The 25,048-nt window shown below is 36.0% G+C and overlaps 1 protein-coding gene across 6 annotated transcripts in view; it reads right to left on the reverse strand.

The window, feature by feature from the left end:
- Nucleotides 1-25,048, reverse strand: part of LOC109105379 (RNA-binding motif, single-stranded-interacting protein 3) — a 146,454-nt gene that overhangs the window by 43,254 nt on the left and 78,152 nt on the right. For all 6 annotated transcript variants that reach the window (XM_042772964.1, XM_042772962.1, XM_042772963.1 and 3 more), the window contains one exon: nt 1,493-1,650. In XM_042772964.1, coding sequence (XP_042628898.1) covers nt 1,493-1,650 — 158 coding nt within the window. The remainder of the gene's footprint in view (nt 1-1,492; nt 1,651-25,048) is intronic.

Here is a 25,048-nt window from a genome sequence, read left to right on the forward strand (position 1 = left end):
ATATCGGCCTAGAAAATCACAACTTTTCATTTTCCGTCGGTCTTAGTACACGATGTAACTACAGAAGAGACAAGTTTTAAATAGGAAAAATATCTAAACTCTTTGTTCATTTTTGAGAGAGATGCTAATGGTCTAATCAGATTCAATGATCTATGCTAAGCTAAGCTAAAAGTCCTACCGCCAGACCCGGAGATCGACTGAATGGATTCGAAAACGGTAAAACTCAACTGCTTAACTCTAGGGGAGTTGGAAAATGAGCCTATTTTTAAAAATAGTGGAGTGTTCTTTTAAAGTCATCAGTCATAACCGCAGTGAAATCACATTGAAAACTGAACAGATTTAGCGTTTTAAAAATCTGCTTTATGGCGTTTCTTCAGCTATGGACATGTTTGGCCCTGTGGACTTGTAGAAAATGAACTCTATTAAAACAGACTCTTTATATAATTTCACTACTTTAATTAGTCTACTTACAATTTCCAACAGTGGATATACATTCGTCACAGGAAATGTTCTGCTTTTTTTTTTTTTTAGAATCAACAAATGCAATTTCCACAATATTTAAAATAATGTATTTTAATTTGGTTTGATAACATTATGCAGTTGCAATGAAATGGTTGACTCCATTATGAGGCTAATCTCATAGCAAACATTTTATGAATACTAAATACACAGGTGAATAATATTTTCACTCTTTTGAATAAACTGACAAATGTACAAATTATGTAAAATAACAATGTTTTGCTCACAATTTAAATTTACCTTGATTTTTCTTTGTTTTCTCCACATATTACATGTCTCATATTTCACATCAACCTGTTTTTCCTATTATGACTGAAAGTCTGTGTCTATAGGTTCAAAGGTACACCAATTAAACTGAATAAACTGATACATAAATAAAATTCAAAAAGAGCCCAAATTAATGATGAAAGCATGACAAAATGCTCCCAGTTTGAATGCGATCTTCATATACCAAAAATAGGTTGAAATCTCTTAGTTTTAACCTCTGGGATGTTAAAGTTCCTTTAATTGAAGAAATATCCTTGTATGTTAATTTAGAGAATGGGAGGAGAGTTGTAGAGCGAGTGTATGAGGGAAGATAAAGAGCAGCAGGGGTGTTATATAGTGTTTGTTTCGGGCTGCTGGGAGTCTTGATTTAGTCTGTGCTCTCTGGAGTGGCTCCTCTCCTCTGTGCGGCCCCATTCCGCTCTGCTCACCCAATCATGGCTGAATGGCTAATTGCCTGGCTGGCACACTCGTACACACACACACACACACACACACACACACACACACACACACAGCCTCTGCAGGGATCTCTTACATAGCCATTGACCCTGAAACCAGCCAACCCACCCCACACGCGCCATACAAAAGAAGGGGGAGAAAAGCAGGAAAAGAAAGAAACTAAGGGATGTTTTTATATGTAGCATCTTGAACAAACTCTCTGGCTAGTCTTGCATGTGCCAAAGAGAATGTCGGTTGTCAAGGTTACCTGGCAAAGCCGACCCCCCGGCTGACCCCGTTGGCATCTCGGAGTATCCGTGTGGAGATGACATGTCCAAAGGGCTTCAGCATGTTCTCCAGCTCTTGTTCATCCATTGAAACCGGGAGGTTAGAGATGTACAAGTTAGTGGGGTCCTGCTCCTGTTGCTGTGAAGAGAACACACGCAGTCAAACATTAGAAATGTCAATCGTCATGGAGTCACATATATTCAGACTTCAAATTATCTGCATAAACTCTGGTTGCAAAAGACGACCCATTTAGATGGGATGTGGCCTTCTAAGTGATACAGAAATTGTCCAGGAACGCGCAAGACTCAACGAAACACAGTACAGGTGAGGATACCTTGTTTACAAAGTGTCTCAGACAAAACAAGCATCCTATGGTTGTTTTGGTCTGGTCTTCCATGCTGCTTTTGTGATTGGTGACATGAGAAACCCAGGATAGAGAGGAGACTGAGAGAGTGAGTTGTTAAAGCTGAAAGCTGTGTAAATGAAGACTACGAAATGCTGAAGGGCCTTAGATGGGTACATCTCTATCTGTCTCTCACTCACGCACTGGTGGAATCCACTGTTGTGTTGATGGCCTCTTCTAGAGACACTGTGAGGCTAGCTAATGGGGGTCTGAGAGGACAGCGTACACGAAACAGACACTGTATGCCCGTTGTTGAAGGGGTTTTGATGTGCGTGTGTGCAAAGACCAAAATGAGCAGCATTAAAGCACTTGCAAACTAAGAGAACATACTGCATCTGTCCTTTTGAAGCCCAGGCTAAAATGTGCAGAGGAAAATCACACACTGTAAAGAAAAAATTTAATTTACATAAAATCTCAAATGAAGTTCGATAACATTCTGTAGTGGAAATGACATTTAAGACATTTCTGGAATAAAACTGGCAATTCTCGCAAAAGCTAATTTCATAGCTAGCATTATATGTATCCGGAAAACACACACACTTTTAGCACTAATAATAAATATTTTTGGGGGAACCAAATCCGCATATTACAGTAGCATGATTTCTGAAGGATCATGTGACACTGAAGACTGGAGTAATGACTGCTGAAAATTCAGCTGTGACGTCACAGCCAAAATTAAATTTTGAAATATATGAAAATAGAATTGTGTTCGACCCTGCAGGATACCATCACTCTTTTATTAAGTGAAAGTGATTAAAAGAGCAACTGTAGTTTGCTTTATGATATCTCCTCACACACCATATGTTCTCTACGCTCTCATTCACTGACTGAGATCCAAACGGGTTATTGAACACCCCACGCAGAGCATTTCAAGTTCAACATCAAACACTGTTTGAAGAGTGTTCTTTATGCTGCCTCAAATGGCTATGGTTTAAACTAAATAATAAAACTGTAAAAAATGTTAATAAGAAATAATAAAAACTTGCAAACAAACAACAGCATATAAAGCACTATTCAGAAGGTAATTGTTTCTCAGGGTGACATCCATTAAACAACAATTTGTATGGCTCCTCTGTGATAAAACTCATGCATCTGGATGATTATCGTTACAGAAGCACCAATGCGATCTCATTAGTATTCGCAAGTAGTTGTATGAAAGCGTACACTTATGCTTTTAACATTTAGATAGACTTGATAGCAGTAACCTTTGATGCAAACATTCTGGTTTAATATGATTTTTCTTCTTTTTTGAAGAAAAGGAAACTAACACTTCTGTATAGCAAAGATGCATTAAATTGATCAAAAGTGAATTTTCTGTTTATCAACCAATGCTGCAAAAGAAAAAAATTAAGCAACTGTTTATTATTATTATTATTATTATTATTATTATTATTATTATTAATAATAATAATAATAGTAATAATAATAGTAATAATAATAATAATAATACATGTTTCTTGAGCAGCAAATTAGTATATAAGAATGATTTCTGAAGGATCACTGACACTGAAGACTGGAGTAATGATGCTGAAAATTCAGCTTCACCATCACAAAAATAAATTTAAAAGAAAACAATTATTTGAAATAGTAATAGTATTTCACAATATTACTGTTTTACTGTATTATAAATAAATAAATAAATGCAGCCTTAAATAAATGAGTCCCTGTTAAAATGACAAAACTTCAGAAGCATAGCCTATAATTTTCTCCTGGGAAAAAAAATATTGACATTTCCATTTATGATTGGCAATAAAATCACAGATTAACACCAGTACATATTGAAATGACCTCATATCTCTATGTAAAACACTTACAGTCTAATTAAGTTTCAAAACTGAATGTAAGTTGAATCCTAAAAGTAAGTTTAATCTGGAAATACCTTCAGTGCCACCACTTTAAAGGGGCTACCTGCTTCCATGGGGGCGAAGGGTTAACGTTTCAAATTGGACTCCACCCTCATTCTCAGTCTGAAACATCTATTTAATTGTATTAGAGAGCCAAAGCCTCAGAAATACAAAAGAATAAGAGCTCAGTGAAAATATCTCATAAATGTGTCACTCTCGTCAAAGCTGAGAGTTGGGAAAGAGCGACAGGCAGGTGGATTACATCTGTGATGTGGATGGGAAAATATATTTGGAATCTCAATATAAAGACGAAGGGCTGATTTTCTAAAGGACTGATGTGGTGAGAAGTATGAATGATTTATGAATATGAAATGAAAACACCGGCCCTTCCTTCAGGCCCCCAAACAAGACTGAAAACAGAGCTCTGTATGTGTGTGTGTGTGTGTGTGTGTGTGTGTGTGTGTGTGTGTGAATGTGTGTATGTGAATGTGATATATACCTTCAAGGATCAGTATGCTTCCAAAATGATTCAGTGTGGAGGACAAGGCCATGTTTTGTTCCTCGGGTTCTGTTTTGAAACCTTAGATGAACATATGTATGTGGGTCTTCATCATAACCTGAGGACACAATGTCTCCAATGCTCTGTTTCTGTCTATGTAAGCTCTAATGCCTTTCACCTTACAGTATATGAAAAGTGGTTTGGTCATGGTGAACAGAGCTACTGAATTGATTAAATTATACTCTTCAGAGTCTGCCTTTGACCGTTTACTGTGGATAATGGGCAAAAACAAATAAGATGCAGGGAAAGGTATAGTCTACTATATTCAAGTTATGAGTAACTCATCAGTGGAGCTTAGTACATTTAAGTAACTGTTCTCTCTCTCTCTCTCTCTCTCTCTCTCTCTCTCTCTCACTCACTCACACACACACACTGAAACTCACATGTCCACAACTTCCTAAATGAATGAGCTTTGTCTGATATAATTAAATTAAGCTACAGCATTTTGTGAAAAAATATTTCTCAATGTTACCATTATTAGTTTATAAAGCAGTATTTATCTTAAAAAAATATCTTTAAAAAAGGCATTTAAAAGGAACATAAAAATCAGAAGAGAATAGAACAAAGATTTACTTTATTTGAACAGTATTAAATTGAAAAGTTTAAATGAAAAACTTATTCTAATAGTACAGAAGAAAATAAAGTGTAGTAAAATTTTAAAAAGTTACATAAAATCATATTTACTTTAATAGTATGGAACAGAATACACTAATACAAATTACAGAATAAAGTAAAACATTTAGATAATAAAAAATATAAAAACATTATAAATAAATAATATTGTTATAGAAGACCATTTAAATAGAAATATATAAATTAGAACTGAAATAGGCTAATTCATTTCATTTATGTATTAATGACATTATATATTTATAGATTTTCAAAGATAAAAAAAAAAGAAAAAGAAAAAAAAAAAGGAGGCTTTTACATAAAGTGTTTGTTCCTGGCCTGCAGTGTTAAAAAAAATAACCAAAAAGAAAGAATGAGAGAAAAAGTTTATTGTCACCACAGGAACTAAGTAAAAAGCAGTTTCTGTATGACACAGTGCAACAAACAGCCAGAGTTCGTTTTGTCCTCGCTGCCGCCTTTCCCAGAACTGAGCGATGGGGATTTCAGCAAGCATCTGTGAATGTCATACCAATCCACATCTCACCTAGACCTCTGTGTCTCCTGTCGGACAGCTCTGGCACTGCTCAAAACATCACGAAACAGTCAGCACGCTCTCTTTTATTCTCTCTAACAGGAGCTCAGCAAAAAAAGACCACGCTACATTCTCACAGCTACTGACAGAGGAACATGCCACTCTTGCTGATGGCTCTATAAATAGTTTTTAAATGCTTAATGAATGTAACGTAAATATTTAATAATATCTAAACCATTTGGAGCCCAGGAGTCTCGTTACAGACTTCATCTGCAGGAGAAGCAAAGTCAAGGGCAGAACCTTTCATGCAAACTAATGCATTTGCATGGACTGTCTATGGTACATCTGAGAATCTTGCCATTGCAAGTTTGAGACAGGTGTCTAGGTGCTGTCGAAGCTCTACACTCAATATTTCTTTCGGGGCTGTACTCGCAATGGTCCACAATGCTGAAGCAGCACTTCAGAGTTCCAGAGCATTCCAGAGAGAGGAGAGATTAAACAGGGCTGGGAAGCTCACACACATTCCCACCGCCTGCATTACAACCAGAACTAACAGCCCAGCCAGCGGGCCTGTGCTCAGCTGATTAGCCCATAGGGACAGAGTGCTCTAGTTGGAACTCTGCCAGCGAAGGCCAAAGGGAGGGTTGGGAAAGAATAGAAGACCTAGACCAACCGTTAAGATGTTACAATGACGGCTGTTTTAAAACGAATGATAAAATCGATACAATCTTACGATTAACACCGTGGGACCATATAAAGAGTCGTTTGTCACTAAACCAGTCAGGTGATCAATTTCCATCTTATTCCCTCTCTTGAAATGATGTCGTTGCATGATGCCTAAATATAGCTAGAAGGAAGAGCTGGAAACTGAGAACTGGGTCTTATTCAGAACAGGTATTATATATATAATATAAAATAATAATAACAATGCAATTCATAAATAATACACTTAAAAATAATAATAAAATAAAACATATATATATATATATATATATATATATATATATATATATATATATATATGTGTGTGTGTGTGTGTGTGTGTAAACGTGCTGCGTGCTTTCCTCTCAGTAATAAAATTAACACAAATTAAATTTTGTAATGTAATTTTTATAAAATGCATCTGTTCATAACAACATGGGTATGTTAGCACAAGCTCTGCAAATTAGCACTCCTGTGAAGTCACGTCACGTGTGTTTACATGGCACTTTATACAATATATAGCTTAAAATCAAGCAGCAGTATTAAACATGAAAAACAGTGTCAGTGTCTCATTTCATCAGAAGCAAAACATAATTTTCTACTATAAAGCAGCTCTCCACTGCACGGACATCTCACTTCCAAGGACTCAACAGACTAAATGAACCCAGAGAAGAGTTCAGCGTGAAAGAAGGCGGAGCCTCAGCAGACACCTCCTATGATGTAACCATTATGAACCAATGGTAGTACGAAGGTGTTTTGCAGCCAGAACGAACTTTTCCGGAAACAAACACAAAACAAATTTTGTTTAAAATTATGTCACATCAGTTCTTCGATTTCGCTTGAAATATATCAGGGCCTGTCCCAGCTCTCAGCTTTGATGAGATTTAAGTAAATCTACGAAAATCTAAATTATATATTTGTTATTTCTAATATAATACTTTATTTATGCTTAAAATTATTTGCCATATTGTTGATGTAAAAAAAAAAAAGAAAAAAAAAAGAAAAAACATTTTTTTCCCCTGCTGTCCTGGTGCTTATGCTGAAGGCACAGTTTGTGTGTTCCTTCTACTTATCTCTCCACAAATGATTTCCCACCTATTCTCTACTTTCACTGTCAATAATAATTGATCACAAAAAAACCCTTAAACACAACAGCATGATGTTTTGTTTCAGAAACCATGACCTTGGAGCAACCTGAGGTTAAATGTCTTGCTCAGGGATGCAATAGTAATAACACATCTTTCACTACTAAGCTGTACTACCCCATATACGCAACAGAAAAGCCAGCATGTCAAACAACAGCCACCCAAATGCAACAGACACTCTATTCTCTGGCCAATCAGAGTAATTTGCAGGCCTGAGTGACAGGCTTCTGTCACCATTGGGTGGCTAACAGGGCTGGTAAAAGATGAACCCTCTCTCTCTAATGCTATAGATTGCCACTAAATTGATGCCTGCAGTCTTAATTGGAGTTGCCATCAACAGCTGTTGCAATTTAGAGTTAATCACCGCATCAGGGCTGCTGCTCATTTTAAGAGGATGGAGGGCAAAAAAAATGGGAGGCGATAATTGCAACTGTGGAAATAAAGAGTTTTTATCAGAAAAAGAGACAAGAGTGGAAGTGGACACATCCTTCAACATTCACAGATACGGATGAAAAAAATATGTGTGTGTGCGCCAGGCTGAAGGTGTAAAGATGCTGAGACTGTCAGTGTCTTCGGTGCAAACGCAGCTGAATCCCAAAATGGAAAACGCAGGTCTCCTGTAGCAGCGTGGTCACTGCAGTGGGATATCACACTTTCCAGCCTGGTTATTCTCCCTCTCCTGCTGTTTTTCTTTCTTCTTTTATTCCCTCTCTCTCAAAGGTCTCTCCACAGTTAAATGAATGACCACCATAAAGATTAGCAGCCCATGAACTGAAAACATGTCTGTACAATCAACCCACAATCATATATTATATACTGCAGTACCTCACAAGCCCCATTCCAAAACCTGCCTACATGGACAGCAGCCTTATAGGGCAGCATTCTAAATGAAACAGAACCCTTATAAGTGAGAGATTTGGAACACTCTACATGAGCAACTTCTGTTAGAAAATAGCACTTCATAAGCTGAATGCACAGAAAACTCAACTCAATGCAGTAAAGTATGATGCAATAATCTCAAAAGCAAAATTAAATTCATCAAAAATTAGTCCGTCTTACACATACTCTATAAAATTGTCAGCGTAAATTGGCTACTTTAAGTAATTTTAAATATATATATATATATATATATATATATATATATATATATATAATATATATATATATATTTATATATATATATATATATATATATATATATTTATGGATACATTTCTGTATTAAATAAGTAAAAGTAATCAATTTCTCTTGCTTTGTCCGCCATCTTTGATTATTATTTTTTTTCTGGTCTCATTGCAATGCGTTCTGGGATGTATTTCATCACTTGCTGACTTAGAATTTGGTGAAAACAAAAAAGCACACTTCTGCACATTTTGTAGCCATTTTGAAGGGGCTAAATGTGCTAATTATTATTGTTAAATAAAACTAAAACTATTAAACACATATATGTTATTTGAAATAAAGCTGAAATAATATAAATATTATATGAAAACCTTGACAACCACCTGAAATAAGTTTATTAAAATTACTGAAATACGCATTGAAGTTCTAACTGGAAATAAATAAACACTAAAACTGAAATAAAAATAAATTAAACCTAAATGTTACTTAAGGGGGTCATATGATGCTGCTAAAAAGAACATTATTTTGTGTATTTGGTGTAATGAAATGTCTTTATGCGGTTTACGGTAAAAAAAAAAACCACATACCACATACTGTAAATTATTGTTTCTCCTCTATGCCCATCCCAAAAAATGGGAGGCGATAATTGCAACTGTGGAAATAAAGAGTTTTTATCAGAAAAAGAGACAAGAGTGGAAGTGGGCACATCCTTCAACATTCACAGATACGGATGAAAAAAATATGTGTGTGTGCGCCAGGCTGAAGGTGTAAAGATGCTGAGACTGTCAGTGTCTTCGGTGCAAACGCAGCTGAATCCCAAAATGGAAAACGCAGGTCTCCTGTAGCAGCGTGGTCACTGCAGTGGGATATCACACTTTCCAGCCTGGTTATTCTCCCTCTCCTGCTGTTTTTCTTCTTCTTTTATTCCCTCTCTCTCAAAGGTCTCTCCACAGTTAAATGAATGACCACCATAAAGATTAGCAGCCCATGAACTGAAAACATGTCTGTACAATCACCCACAATCATATATTATATACTGCAGTACCTCACAAGCCCCATTCCAAAACCTGCCTACATGGACAGCAGCCTTATAGGGCAGCATTCTAAATGAAACAGAACCCTTATAAGTAAGTGATTTGGAACACTCTACATGAGCAACTTCTATTAGAAAATAGCACTTCATAAGCTGAATGCACAGAAAACTCAACTCAATGCAGTAAGGTATGATGCAATAATCTCAAAAGCAAAATTTAATTCACCAAAAATTAGTCCGTCTTACACATACTCTATAAACTTGTCAGGGTAAAATGGTTACTTTAAGTAATTTTAAATATATATATATATATATATATATATATATATATATATATATATATATATATATATATATATATATATATATATATATATATATATATATATATATATATATATTATGGATACATTTCTGTATTAAATAAGTAAAAGTAATAAATTTTTCTTGCTTTGTCCGCCATCTTGTTTTTTTTTTTTTTTTTTTTGGTCTCATTGCAATGCGTTCTGGGATGTATTTCATCACTTGCTGACTTAGAATTTGGTGAAAACAAAAAAAGCACTCTTCTGCACATTTTGTTGCCATTTTGAAGGGGCTAAATGTGCTTATTATTATTGATAAATAAAACTAAAACAATTAAACACATATTTGTTATTTGAAATAAAGCTGAAATAATATAAATATTATATGAAAACCTTGACAATCACCTGAAATAAGTTTATTAAAATTACTGAAATACGCATTTAAGTTCTAACTGGAAATAAATAAACACTAAAACTGAAATAGAAATAAATTAAACCTAAATGTTATTTAAAGGGGTCATATGATGCTGCTAAAAAGAACATTATTTTGTGTATTTGGTGTAATGAAATGTGTTTATGCGGTTTAGGGTAAAAAAAAAACCACATCATTTTCCACATACTGTACATTATTGTTTCTCCTCTATGCCCCGCCTTCTGAAATGCGAACTGCAGTCTTGAGTGAGCAGAGGCCGGAGGCCTACAGTGAGCTGCTGTCTAGAGTGAGCTGCGGCCGGCTTGAATGAGCAGAGGCGGGCGGCTTGAGAATGGTGCGGCGGGCGGATTCTGCGAAGGAGTGTACCTTGGTCTTGCAGCAACCACACGTGACGATCCCGGGCTGGACACCACTTCATCCACGGTGAAAGCCGATTCGGCAATCCACAGTGCAAAGTTGATGTATTTCCTCAGCGACCAGCACGAATTAGCCCCAGGCATGACGAAGCAGATATCATCCTCTTTTGGAAGGCCAAACAAAGTAGTTTCGCTTTCACAGTGAAACACACAGTGTCCATACGACATGGCGGCGGCAACAACAATACTACAACAAGAATAAAAGGTATGCTTTCTTTCTTTGCGTGAACATCTGGGCAGCGTTATGCAAATCTTCCCACATAGTGATGTAGATAGTGTTAGAACGAGCTGTTTCAGGGGGTGTGGACGAGTCTCAACTTTTATAAAGAATATCTCTTTGGATTTGAGACTTTAGTCTTTGCAACTTCACAGATCTTCTTTATTCACCAAGAGCTTGTAACACTCCAAAGAGAAAGGAAAATTTGAAATCGCATCATATGACCCCTTTAAAAAAGAAACATGAAATATAATAAAAATGACAAAACCACAAAACAAAATGTCTAAAAATTAAACTTAAATGAAATAAATACTAATATTTACAGAAAACTCTAAAAATAATAAAAGATAAATGCACACAACAAAATGACTAAAGATAAGCTCAAATTAAAATAATAAGCTAATTTAAAATTAATAAATACTATAATATTATATAAATACTAAAAATAAATAAATGCAAAATGTTATTTTCTTCAACTGGAAAACAGCAAATGCTTTCATATTGTAAAGAAAAAACTGTTCATACACTAGATAGTACACAGCACATTGTTACAGACTCTTCTAAGGCAGCATAATTAAGTTCCCTACCTACCAGAACAGACTTTGTGTCAGTAACGCACCTACGTTGCACTGAAAACCTTGCTAGGTTTATGAACAGAGCGGCAGTCTGTCTTTCACACATACACACACTTGGTCTCAGGGGCTTGTGGCTCTCTTCCCCATGGCACCCATCCATCACTCTCATTTTTCCACAATGTTTACTCTGAGCCAAATGAATTTATGATGCATTACCTTGTTAAAGAGGCCTAACCAGAGGGGGCCACATTTGTTGTTTGTGTGACTCACTGTGTATTTGTGTGATGAATTTGTGCATGTAATTTGGTGTATAATGTTTATAAAAGATTAGGTGTATTGTGCTCCGTGCATGTTTGTGTGTTTAACCTGCTTCACAAAAATTGGTTAACTATTCAAAAGGGCTGTGTGTGTGTGTCTTTAGCGATGCATTTAGTCTGGAGTAATCCATCACAAAACCATAGCGGCCGATCCAGAGCAGTGCTGTCTGTCATGAAGTAGAGCAGTGAATTATGGGTAGCAACAAACACAGGCTGCCAGCAAAGCTTGAATCAATCTAAAAAAAACTCAATCTTGAAAAAACAAAACAAAACAAAAACTAAACAAGCAAAACAAAGAGAAAGAACAATCAAACTGGCAAGATACAACATCAGATATTTAGTGCTTTTGTAACAATACGATTAGAGTCTGACTGGATGGCAATGTTAAACGTGCTGCTCAAAAAAAAATATACAGTATATATATATATATATATATATATATATAAGATAAAAGATATATATATAGTGAGCTGCCTGTAAGCAGCATTTTAAGGCATCACAGGAGCACTCCTGATGTGACGGACATTTCAAAACGTAAGCAACTTTTACTTGGCTTTTGTCCTGTCTCTTGTTTTTGCCAAAATCAGCATCTCAGATATCCTTTGCAGAAAATGCAATCTCAGAATGCACTCCAGTGAGCAACAATACCGCTGATAAAACAGGAGAAATTGCTTAAAATATACTTGATAATAATAAAAACGATAAAAAAATTGCAGTTTATTTAACACTGTAAAGTATCTAAAAAAATCTGACTATTTTAGTAAAAATATTAGAGTACTATGTGTAAGTGGACACAAGATAAAATGATGTAACTAAAAAAAAAAATAAAAAAAAAAAAAAAAAACCTTGATTTACAGTCAATGGCAACCAGCAACTCTTTGGTTACCAACATTCTTCAAAATATCTTCTTTTGTCTTCAACAGAAACATAAATCCATACAGGTTTGGAACAACGTGGGGGTGAGTGAATGATGACAACATTTCCATTTTTGGGTAAACTGTCCCTTTAATAATTTAAGTAATTCTAACAAGATTAATAAAATTTCCATTATATACATATTTAATATAGTCATATATATATATATTCATATATTAAATTGGCATAATTTCTTCTTCACACATAAATTTTTTTGCACACACAGCATTTTTTATTAATACAAAACTGAAAATTATTTAATTACAAAAATGCTATTTTCATTACTATATAATAATAATAATAGTAATAATAATAATGATAACAATAATTATATATATACAGTGTATATATATATATATATATATATATATATATATATATATATATATATATATATATATATAAAATCTGTTGGCATCTATTAGAATTATTATTCTTTTATTATTATTCTTTCAACATTTCTAATTAAATCATGTAGTTTCATTTCAGTTAGGATGCTGCTATAGAAGGCAGCTGCCTGTGTATGCAGTATAGGCTCACTAGGCTTTGGAACAGAGTTTAAGTCTGAAACCCCTGATATAAAATGGTATGAAAGAACAGATTTGAATGTGGGGTTGTTATTTTATTAGCTACCGACAAGACGTGGTTCTACGTATTGTGCATCCAACTATGTTTGACCCTATACTGAACCACAGTCATGGATAAGGCTCAGCATTAAAAATATGCCCTAAATGTTCCCAGATAAATAAAAAAAGAGAGTAGGTGAGATAGAGGAGAGAGCGAGAACAGGCAGAAATCATTCTGACAGCTCTGGGTGAGGGACTGCATCAGAAAGTGGCTTTAGCAGCGGCATCTTGGCGAACAGATGTGGGAACATTTAAAAAACGAGACCCTGGGAGGCCGTTTATTTGATGTATTACTGGGACACCGACAAAAAAGCAATGCTTGCTCAGGAGAACTAAATGAAATTATTTCCTAAAGCGAATAATAGGTTTTTCTTACAGAAAGGATTATTTTTTGGAATTATGCTATTGAGATTTTTCTATTTTCTTAGTTTCTTACTGTGAAAGTGTGCAGCGCCTCTATGGCTAAACCATTTAGGATTGTGTGTGTGTTTGTGTGTGAGCCAAATGTCCCCACAAGGACAGCAAAACCTGAAAATCACATACAGCAGCCAACGGCCCCCACAAGGAAAGCAGCTTAATAAACATACTAAATAATGTCTTAATGAGAATCTAAAAATGCAGAAAGATAAAGGTCCAGGTAGATTCTATCCTGTAGAAAGTAGAATTATCTCTGAATTTTTTTTTTCTATAACGATAGAAGACTACTTTGTGTGTGTGTGTGTGTGTGTGTGTGTGTGTGTGTGTGTGTGTGTGTGTGTGTGTGTGTGTGCGTGTGTGTGCGTGTGTGTGTGTTGATCTATGTGTCTTTGATGACTGACTTATGTTTACATGAATTCAAGAACCAAATGCAATGAAAACTACATTTTGGTTACTGAGGACGATCATCTAGGGGGTGTAGATGTGAATGAGAGTGCCATATTTTATTTGACACTAATGAAAGTGATGCTGTGAGGGACGAAAGTACAGTTTGCTAACTATATCAGATATTCATTTAATAATCAAATAAACAGAAGATTCTTGAAATGAGGATTTGACCATACCATTTTCCAGTTAAGATAAAGCTATATACAATTCACATACAAAAAGACCAATAAATAAATAAACACATTTATATTATTTATAAAATACTAAAATAATCCAAATATACATATGTATATTTAGATATTTATAATATTGACATTATATTAAACATTTACATGATACTAAATAATATGAAAATCGCATGATTTATAATTATTTAACTGATATTAATTATACCTATGGTTTATTTTGTAGCTCACCCTCACTTCTCTCATGTGTGGTGCCGGGTTCCACTCTGATCTCATACTGTCTCATGTGGCTATGAAGTTACTACACATGACATCACAAGCCAATAATACGAAATTGTTTCCCATCACAGCGTCCCAAAAAGCTGCCAAAAAGTGAAACTGTGTTTTTAATGGTTTTGTTATGGTTGTTGTGAGATCATACGGCTAGTGAACCTGTCACCACTGCTCTGACTCATAACTTCTACTACACATATTCACGGCCTCCAAAACACCCCCTTCCTCCTTGTCTTGGGGCTGTGATCAAGTCTAATGGAAGTCAGCTGGGGCTGGATGTAATTGGGCAGGAATGCAGACTGGGCCGCGAGGCGTCAGGACCTTTCCACACCACATCAGCTGGTGGGAGGAGTGGTAGAGGCGGCCTGGCCCAGACCTGGGCGAGGAGGGCGTCTGCTGGGAAACCGTGCTCTCTGCGGACCCTTCTTATCCGCTCCGTGACTGAAACAACATGAGAGAAGCATCTGGCCAGATGCCCTGTTCCAAGCGTGCTTTGCAAATAACGTAAAGCCTTGGCGAAATGCAGACAAGTTATAGATAGTGTAACAGGGACTGAATTGCCTTTGGCACATCCAAAGAAAGGTCAGCAGCCTCTGAAGAGCTATTCAGATCACAGAACCGACAAAAAGTGAGCAATTATGAGAACAGTTCTCACATTCAGAGAAAGCTACACTGTAAAAACACTATTTCAACTATAGTCTTGGCTGCTATAGTTGCCATACTTATATTGTTTTTACAGTAGCACAATATATTCCCATTAAATGACAACTGCATATAGTGAATGGAACATATATGATCAGTCTTAAAGGAATATAATTACACACAGTTTGACTCAAGTTAATTTCCCAGTATTCTCCCAGTGATCAACAGAGTAACAGAGCACCAAATCCCTTGAGCTCGACACCTTTAGAGGCTTAGTAAATGAGCGGCTGATTTTATCTGTAAATGTAATACAGCAGGAAGCAAAGGCTCTTAGAGTGAAGGAGCATGGCTAAGCTAAACAGGAAAGTACACCTGACGATGCGTTAGTGTCGGATGCAACGTGATGTAAAGAACAGGCCAACGGGCATCTCTTGTTCTCACTTTGTTATAGATATTTTAAACTGACACGCATATATTGTATGCTAGGTAGTGCTGCAAAGATCATGGCTACACTCTTAAAAATATATGTTTGAAAAGGTTTTTTGCAGCAATTTCCATAGAAGAAACACTATGGTTGCCCAAAGAACCTTTCAGTGAACAGTTTTTGGAACATTTTCAAATAATAATAATAATAATAATAACGATAATAATAAAAAAAAAAGATTAAAATGGAAAATTTCCATGATTGTTAGAACTTCATAAATGCCAATAATGAACCTTTATTTTTAAGAGTGTAGCTGCCATATGCCTGAAGTTTCCAATATGTTTTTAGTAGTAATAATTATATATAATAATATATATAATAATAATAATATAATATAATATAATATAATATAATATAATATAATATAATATAATATATTCCTTGTTACAGTAAAATTAAATAACTAAATACACATAAAAAATAATTAACTACATGAACATACTAAATGGCAAGTAATAATACAAAATTTTAACTTATAATGTTGAATAAGTAATACCAAAATAGAGCTTTATAATGTTGCATGTTGTGTATGTGTTACCATTGTTGAGCTTTATAGCCAAAATTAGATATGTTCTTATGTGCATGCTTATTTAATGTTAATAAAGAATAAGAAAGGGGCTCATATAATACTTAACTTGACCTCCTAAGGTAAAGCACCTTCATTCATTGACAACTTGTTGAAAAAAAAAAAAAAAAAAAAAAAAAAAAAAATATATATATATATATATATATATATATATATATATATATATATATATATATATATATATATATATATATATATATATATATATATATATATATATATATATATATTCCAGCAGGATGGAGGACAAAAGGCCCCTTTAACATCAAATAATTATTATGAAATAAAGTTTTGGAAAAACATCAATGCTTGAAAAAGAATTTTCTGTTTGTTCTTCATTTCTAAGCTCAAACGTACACAAATCCATTTAAAAGTTGCAGATTTACAGTTCTGCACATGAAAAGAAAAAGTTATTTTCCTTAAATCTTAAGTTTGTTAATCACAGCTAACTCGCCAACAGCGCAAGGGGCTTCCAGAGATAGAAAGGGCCACTTGAGCGGCTAGTGCGACACCTGGCCACAAGCCGAGACTCTGCTGGCCTGGGATGTTAAATGATTCATGCTGTCTAGGTAAAAGAGGAGAGCTGTCTCTATCTCGGGGTCTCTGGCACTGCCAGTATCTGCAGGTAGCCTTGTTATGCTAATGTCTTGGGAGGCTCTTTGAAGCCTCAATCATTTCCAAGATGGCTGATGAGAGAGCCTTTTTATGCCCGTCCAGAGGGACTCATTAGCCGAGAGATGAGAGGGGGGTGGATGGCACCCAGAAAGGGAGGGAGAGAGGAAGCGAGTGAATGAGCAAGGACTCAGGAAGAGCGGTGGATCTCGTTCCACGCGGACAGATTGGTATCATACGACATACTGGCAGGTTTACAGACTGAGTTGAAGATGTCTGTTCTCGGCAGACCGCTGATGCTCTCGTGATGTGGGGCCAAGAATAAGATGAAATGAGATTCTCAGAGATCTCTCCCAAAAACAGCACCATTAGCGCATGCTAGCAGACTAAATGTTGCCAGCCATTGACTGCGTTGTTTGTTCTAGTATTCAATAAGGTCACTTCAGGTGAAGGATTTTTTAGTCAAACTCAAAGACCCTTGGATTGTGCCGGAGCGTAGAGGATATATTTTCTTTCACTCGCAGGAAGCAAAGTTCTCTGATTGTTCTGTGATTCGGGATTTGGCGAGGGAGGAAACTGGGGGAGAAAAAAAAGAATGCGAGAGAGAAAGATCTGTGTGAAATCACCTCAATCTCTGCTGCTTTAATAAGAAGCCCAGAGCCAAAGGAACACAGCCACAAGTTCCACTCCATCGCTACATTTAATAACTTCGGCCTCCACCGTGGACAGAGAAAAAAAATCACTATCCTCCTTATTCCTGTGTCTTTCTGTCTCTCTCTCTTATATAAACACACACACATACCCACATGAGCACACACTCTGTAACGCTGTGTCTTCCAGGGCGCCTGGATTTTTTCATTAAATAAATGCAATAACCAAAGAGTCTGGTGGATTATGACTGAAAAGCACTTTTTGAGATATGAGGGTAAAAATTAATAATGAAAGTTTTTTTTGAGAAGGAAAGAGTGAGGGAATGACATGAGTGAGAATGAGAGTGAGGTGGAGAGAAAAAAGACAATCACAGTCAATGTACTTCCAGCTAAATGTGTCTTGAGTCTGCTATGACATCTCTACAGGGTTTGAAGTTAGCCGTGAAAAACTCAATGAAAGAGGTGTGGAGCTTGCATTGGACTACAGACTGCCCCATAAGACCGTAGGGCTCACTTTTATAAACATCATGCTCTGGATACGGGGGTCTTTTCAAAAGATGTAACTGTGAGATAGCAATCTAGATGTAGAGACCAATGAAGTCAAGTCATCTTTATTTGTATAGCGCTTTATACAATACTGGTTGTGTCAAAGCAGCTTTACAGAGTCAAACAGGAAAATAGTTTGTCAATGATGCAAGAAGACAATAACAGAGTAATTTTTCAGCTAAAGTCAATTCATTGACTCAGTGATGTCATCATCCAGTTCAGTTATATTCCAATAGTTTCTGTGCAATCAGTCAAGCGTCCCCAACTAACAACGACAGTGGCAAGGAACCAAAACTCAATTGGTGTCAGAAATGGAGAAAAAAACCTTGGGAGAAACCAGGCTCAGTCAAAGGGGCCAGTTCTCCTCTGGCCAGATGAAACCAGCATGGCGTGGTTTAAATCCGGGCTGCAACTGTCACACTACTCTGCCGGAAGGAACACGGAGCCGAGAATAATCGAAATAGTCTTTATTAATCCAACACAGGGGTAAATCTGACATGGAGAACAGGCAGAAGACACACGCATGGAACTGGTAGACCCAACCAAACATAACTGAAAGGACTGGGGCTTATAAAGACAGGATAACAAGGAAACACAGGTGTGGGGAATCAATTAATAATCAAACTAAACAAAGACAGGAAACAGACCAAATAAGGAAAAACAGGAACTGACACACATGACAACAGGTCCAATCCTGACAGCAACACAGGTGCAGAGGTCTTGTCTGGTTCCCATGGTCTTGTGCCAATGGTTGTCAAGGTGACGAGGTCTTAGCAAAGGATCTGTCTCTGGGGCGCATCTACACAGTAAAATCCCCAGAGCAAAACCAACTCCACCCAGAGAACAACCGATCCCACTCCAAATAGAGCCCAATCAACACTGAAGCAGAGTCAAAGTCAACGAGACAATCAAGTGACCAACCAAATGGTGACTGAGCACCAACAATGAACAAATCATGCAAAACATATTCAGCCTCTCGTGAGGAGTAGCTCACATGTCGGTAGGGCTCACCCATATGTACATGACGCTCTGGTTCCCATGAGTTGCTTTCAGAGTCACAGAGTTCACTGTTTACAACACACTCAGAAGTTCACTTCACCTGACAAAACCTGTTGATTCGGAACTGCCTATAAACATCTTCAAATGCACAATCTGAAACCATTTGTTCAGAAACACCAAATAGTTTAGGAATGAAACAAATGACTCTCTTTACTAGTCAATTAATGATTCACTAAACTGAATCTATTTATTCAAAAACTCCTGCTATACACACACACACACACACACACACACACACACACACACACACACACACACACACACACACACCTATTTGTATTTATTTAAAATACATACACTTATATATTTCAATTTAACTGATCATTAAATTTACTGAATTTATTTATTCAAAAACTCTTGCTTAGTCATGCACAGAAATTAATATAAAATTAAAATTGCTTATAACATGCAATATTTATAAGGATGAATATATATATATATTTATATATATATATATATATATATATATATATATATATTCACTTATTTGTATTTATTTAAAATACATATAATCATACATTTTAATTAACTTAATTTGTTAAATTCGAAAGCCCTAAATTTTGTGATAAATAACTGTTATAAAATTTAATATGAAAATAAATATAAGTTGGTTAATTAATGATACTCCAGTGTCTTCTTAACTATTATGTAACTTCACAATTTCTATATCAACCATCAACCATAGCCTAGAAATCACACCTGAGGTAAAACTTCATGTAGTACTCAGGTCGAGTGCAGTAACTGGTGGGTAAATTTCCTTATCCACTTCCTAAGCTGTCTGCACTGTCCTTCAGACTAAACATATCCGCCCTCTACGACCTGAAATCTCACTACAGATGGCAGAATACCCAGTGAAATCCGGATACATCTATAGAGCAGAATTGCAGAGCAATGCACTATGGGACAGCTCACACAATTGCCCATGCCTCTTACCATTACGGGGTAGTTGCATGTGTGTATTGTAAACAATGCCGTCAATATTGGCTATGAGTATATATCATTTTGAGCCCGAATCAGACCTAGAGAATTTTAGTGAAGAGGAGTGAGCAGAACCTATGCAAGCATGACTCTTACAGGATGTATCACAATGGTATGTTTTTTTTTTTTTTGTAGATGTCTCATACTTTGCAGATACGCTATGTTATTTGTGCTGTAAATGTTACTGCTGTTTATGTTAGCTTTTGATATAAGGTTTTATCCTTATTAAAGTGTAGCAAAATACATGATTGTGTTGTAGCATTTTTGTAGAGTAATTGTTGCATGTTCCCGGGGGCAGGATTTATGTAAATTTTAGGGTTCGTCATGTCACCAACCCAGGAAGAAGCTTGTTGTAGTGCTTACAAGTCATGTGTTGTAGGTCTTAAAAAGCGAATTCTGTAAAATAAAATATCTCCCTTTGCATTGAACTTTGAGCATCATAACTTGCATATGTTGTTTATGCTCAAACAGCAACATTACACACTAACTAAAGTTACAAAAGTGGAATCATAATCAAGGACCACTTTAAAAAGCATTTCTACTGGAAATCACAAGCTCATATGTCCATATATGGATAATGACATCATCAAGATTCTTCACACAGTGTCAACTGCTGTTGGCTACATAAGAGTGGTCATAATAATCAAAAAATAAAGTTTATGGCACTTGTGTGAGCTGTTACGCTAGCATATGCAGAACACATCCAGACTCTGAAAGCCTAGCAATCAGGGCAGGGAGAGGGTTTCTGGGCATAGGAGACATTGTTCTGAAGTGCGTACTGTCGGACGTGAGGGGTTTTCTCAAACACAGGGGTGTCCTACCTCTGCTTTGTATTCACTACATGTTGCCTTTCATGGGTTCCTGTTAAAATGCCAAGGTCAAGGGTGTTAGGTGTGCGTTTGTGTGTGTGTGCCGTGTCTCATTAATGACCAGAGAGGTTAAGGAAGAAGAGAATACCTGCCTCCACTCTAGTCTGATCAATTATCCGTTGGGTGATGCTTTGCAAAAAGATAATCTGTTGCCATGGTTATTTCTGTGTGCAAACCGGAAGGATTAACCTCAGTGGAGTGAAAGGGCTCTTACTTGGCAAGGTGATCAAAGCAGGGGGAAAGAGAGAGCGTGAGAGAGGAACAGTGAGAGAGAAAGAGAGAGGCCAGTGCAATGTTCTGTACTTCCATCTAAAAGTAACTCTTGCTTGTATGTGATGTTCACGCGTTTCTAGAAAATTCAATTCACATTTTATTGTTAGCTGGTGAGCTAACACTTTATAAAAGTAGTAATAATTAATGATGGGCTGTTAAATTATTGAAAATTACCGCACCCCAAGGTGGTAATATGGTCACAAAACTATGCCTGGTGTGCATTCATTTCCAATATTTCAACATTTCCTGACTTGAGTCATTAATTTTACTTAAACTACAATCAAATACCCATTATAAAACTAGCACAAATTATTATTATTATTATTATTATTATTATTATTATTATTATTTTACTGTGTTAAACTGTAAAGTAAACTGTTGTTTGGCAAATTTTCAAAGGCAAAATCCAGTCAATTCAATAAGAATCTATAGGATTGGGAATTTTGCATTAGGGCAAAAGATTTCCTCATGCAGATTTCGCAATGGGTTCAAATTGGTCATTCATTGATCAACAGAAAGCTGCTCGTTTTGAAAGTGACTTTAGTGTGATCTGTGCATCATATATCACTATATATATATATATATATATATATATATATATATATATATATATATATATATACACTTTCAACAATAGACAATGGCCAGGACATTTTGCAGACATTTTACTAATGTGACAGCATCTTAAAGCTCTTTGCAATAACTGAAACATTTTGGCAACAGGTATAAAACTATAAAGCAATAAAGATCCTCAAATTCATTCAGAAATGAAACAAGAACAGTTAGGCCTAAATCGCATACAATCAATGATGGATTACTCTGTCAGGAAAAAAATGGTATTCACTGAGAATTGCTACATGTGTAGACATAGATTGCTATCTATGTATGTACAGGAATGTAGTATGTACTTGTCTCTTCTTGTACGTTTGCACACACAAAATGTGTGTTTTTGTCCCTGTGTGTGTGTGTTTTCCTGACTTTGTTTGCAGTCTCTCTCTCTCTGGCCCTGTCTGTGTATTTCAGCAAGGCTGGTATGGGTTCGGCAGTACAAGGTTATTTAGAAGTTCTTTTGAGAGGTGAGGCTGAGCGAGTCAGCGGAAAGCTGACGGCGCCGCCACAAAATGGACTGGGATCACCACAGAGCCCAATGAATTCAGCCTCATTACCATCCACCCAACACCCTGCTCAACACCCTGACCAAGGACAACACATGCTAATACAACTCCCCTAACACTTACAATAAAAACGCCCAACAAACTCAGGCAAGCACACACACACACACACACACACACACACACACACACACACATGCAAACAACTCAACCGCCCCAGATATGCTCAAGTGCACACATTCATGCTCATAAAATCACCCAGCATCCTTCAATGTCACTTGAATATGACAAAAACACTTTACTATGAAGACATGCCATGCTTTTCAAGGCAAGCCAAATTAGCCCCTTTTTACTTCATTAACAAATGGTCTTACTTATATTGTGCATGATGCATTACTGCAGGTTATTCTGAAGAAAAATGTTTTCATAATCTTTCATTAAAATGTAAAAGATTTCTCTGCCTCTGAAACAACATTTTTGCTGACGCAACCAAGGCTGCATGGGCAGGAAGAAATAATTTTATCCAGTAATATCAATGCATAGCCTTTCAAGTCCTGCCCTACATTATTCCTTTATAAATATTGCAATGTACACATTATTGCAAAATCTCACATTAGGGAAATTCACTGGGTAGCTGTTGAATAAAGAAAATGATAATCACCAGGTTAGCCCAGTCCCTAAGGAACTTGTAATATCTTTACACAAATAAAATAAAACAAAATATAAAAATATAAAAATATAAAAATATAAAAATATAAAAATAAAATAAAATAAAATAAAATAAAATAAAATAAAATAAAATAAAATAAAATAAAATAAAAAAGGCTGTCACATGTCTGTTTTGTCCTTAACACAAACAGCTGAAATATAAGAATATGTGAAGTAGATTTGTCTTTCACAGCCTCATACATTTCAGCTCCTCTGATATACTGTATATGGCTTTGACATTTATCCTAGTTTTTAAATTTTACCTTTGGCCATCCATCTACTCTTTATGTATATTAACTTGCCACTGCAAACATAAAATTATTACATTTTCCCATTTTTTTTAATTGTATACTTATATAAATATATCTATATATATATATATATATATATATATATATATATATATATATATATATATATATATATAATTATTATTTTTAAATATACAATTTTAAAGATTTTTCATTAACTTGAAATAACAGTTATTTTTTAAAACAAGCCCTAGTGTGTCCAAGAAATGTTGGATGCTTCTAGTGTCATGTGCCAACATCTTAAGGATGCGTTTAGCTGGTCCTCTCTGGATGGCTTCAGGTGTGTCAGGTTAAAGCTGGGGTGTGAACGTTCATCTCCTTCAGCTTTGTATGAAGCACATTTATTCTAATCAGCCACTGCCAGCTGAAGCATATCCATTAACACACATTTATTCTAATGGATGCAGAGGAGCGGTTAGCCGCCATGCTAATGGGGGTGTGTGTGTGACAGCGCAGCGCGCCGAGAGGCCAGCGGGGACTCGTGTGTGTCAGAGTGTGTGTCAGCTCTGTCTCACTATCAAGGCCACCATCACAAGTTATAAATGTTAATGCATTCTCCCTCAGATTGACACAAATGGGCGCAGATGCACACTCACACATACACACACACACATTGATCTGAGCTTAACAGGCCAGTTTTATCTCAGCAGCGGCGGGTGGGCGGGATGAGGGAAGGAAAGCTGTGAGAGTGTGTGAATTCAATGATCCTCGGCTTGTCTTGAAAAACATGTAAAATGACTGAAAGACCGAAACAACCCCCACCAGCTCCCACCCACCCAGTGCGCAGTACACCACAAGACACCTGCACTGGCAGAGACATGATGTCCGCATGCCTCCCCTCTGTCTCCAACTTCGCATGCAGCTCAAGAACAAATGGAGGTCTCTTTTAAAGACCAAATCAAAAACTTGCCAAAAGCATTCTGCCTTTCAACCCAAAACAGTATAGGGGTGCAAGAGATTATTAACTGTTACTTTAGCACCAAATCAGCATTTAATAATGATTTCCAACCCACTTAAGACTGGAGTAAAGGATGTTAAAAATTTAAACTTTGTTTATTTTAAAATATATTTAAATAGAAAACCATAAAAATTGTATTAGTATTTCACAAAATTATTGTTTTTACTATTTTTTTTTTTCTGTATTTACTGCCTTGGTGAGCTACAGTACATCTTTACTAACTCTAAACTGAACGGCAGTGCATGTTTAAAATAAATAAAAAAAAATGTAATTAATTATAAACATTTTAATCATTGATATGACAACTAGTACATACTAAAAAATAGCCATAAAATTGTTCAAAATGATCAACCTAGTAGCTTTTGGAACTGACCAGTAGAGATAACCAGAATTACTTATAATTAAATGTAAATTCTGCAAATTATTTGTGGACATTTTTGTAGAGAAAGTAGAAAGCAGTCAAAAATCATACCTCCAAGAGGCAGCGGAAAATGTGTTCAGAGTCACCAGGGGTCTGATAGCACCCACTCCAGCACTGACCACTGAACCAAAACATGTTACAGCAAAACCTAATCACAAAACCTAACAGCAACTGCTGAGTCTCAGGGGAACACCGGCCCTGTTACCACAGAGAGGCTGTAAGAAATTACAGATGAACAGAGCAGAATCTTTATTT

This window comes from Cyprinus carpio, chromosome A16 (genome assembly GCF_018340385.1).
Source record: "Cyprinus carpio isolate SPL01 chromosome A16, ASM1834038v1, whole genome shotgun sequence".
In the NCBI taxonomy this organism is placed as follows: domain Eukaryota; kingdom Metazoa; phylum Chordata; class Actinopteri; order Cypriniformes; family Cyprinidae; genus Cyprinus; species Cyprinus carpio.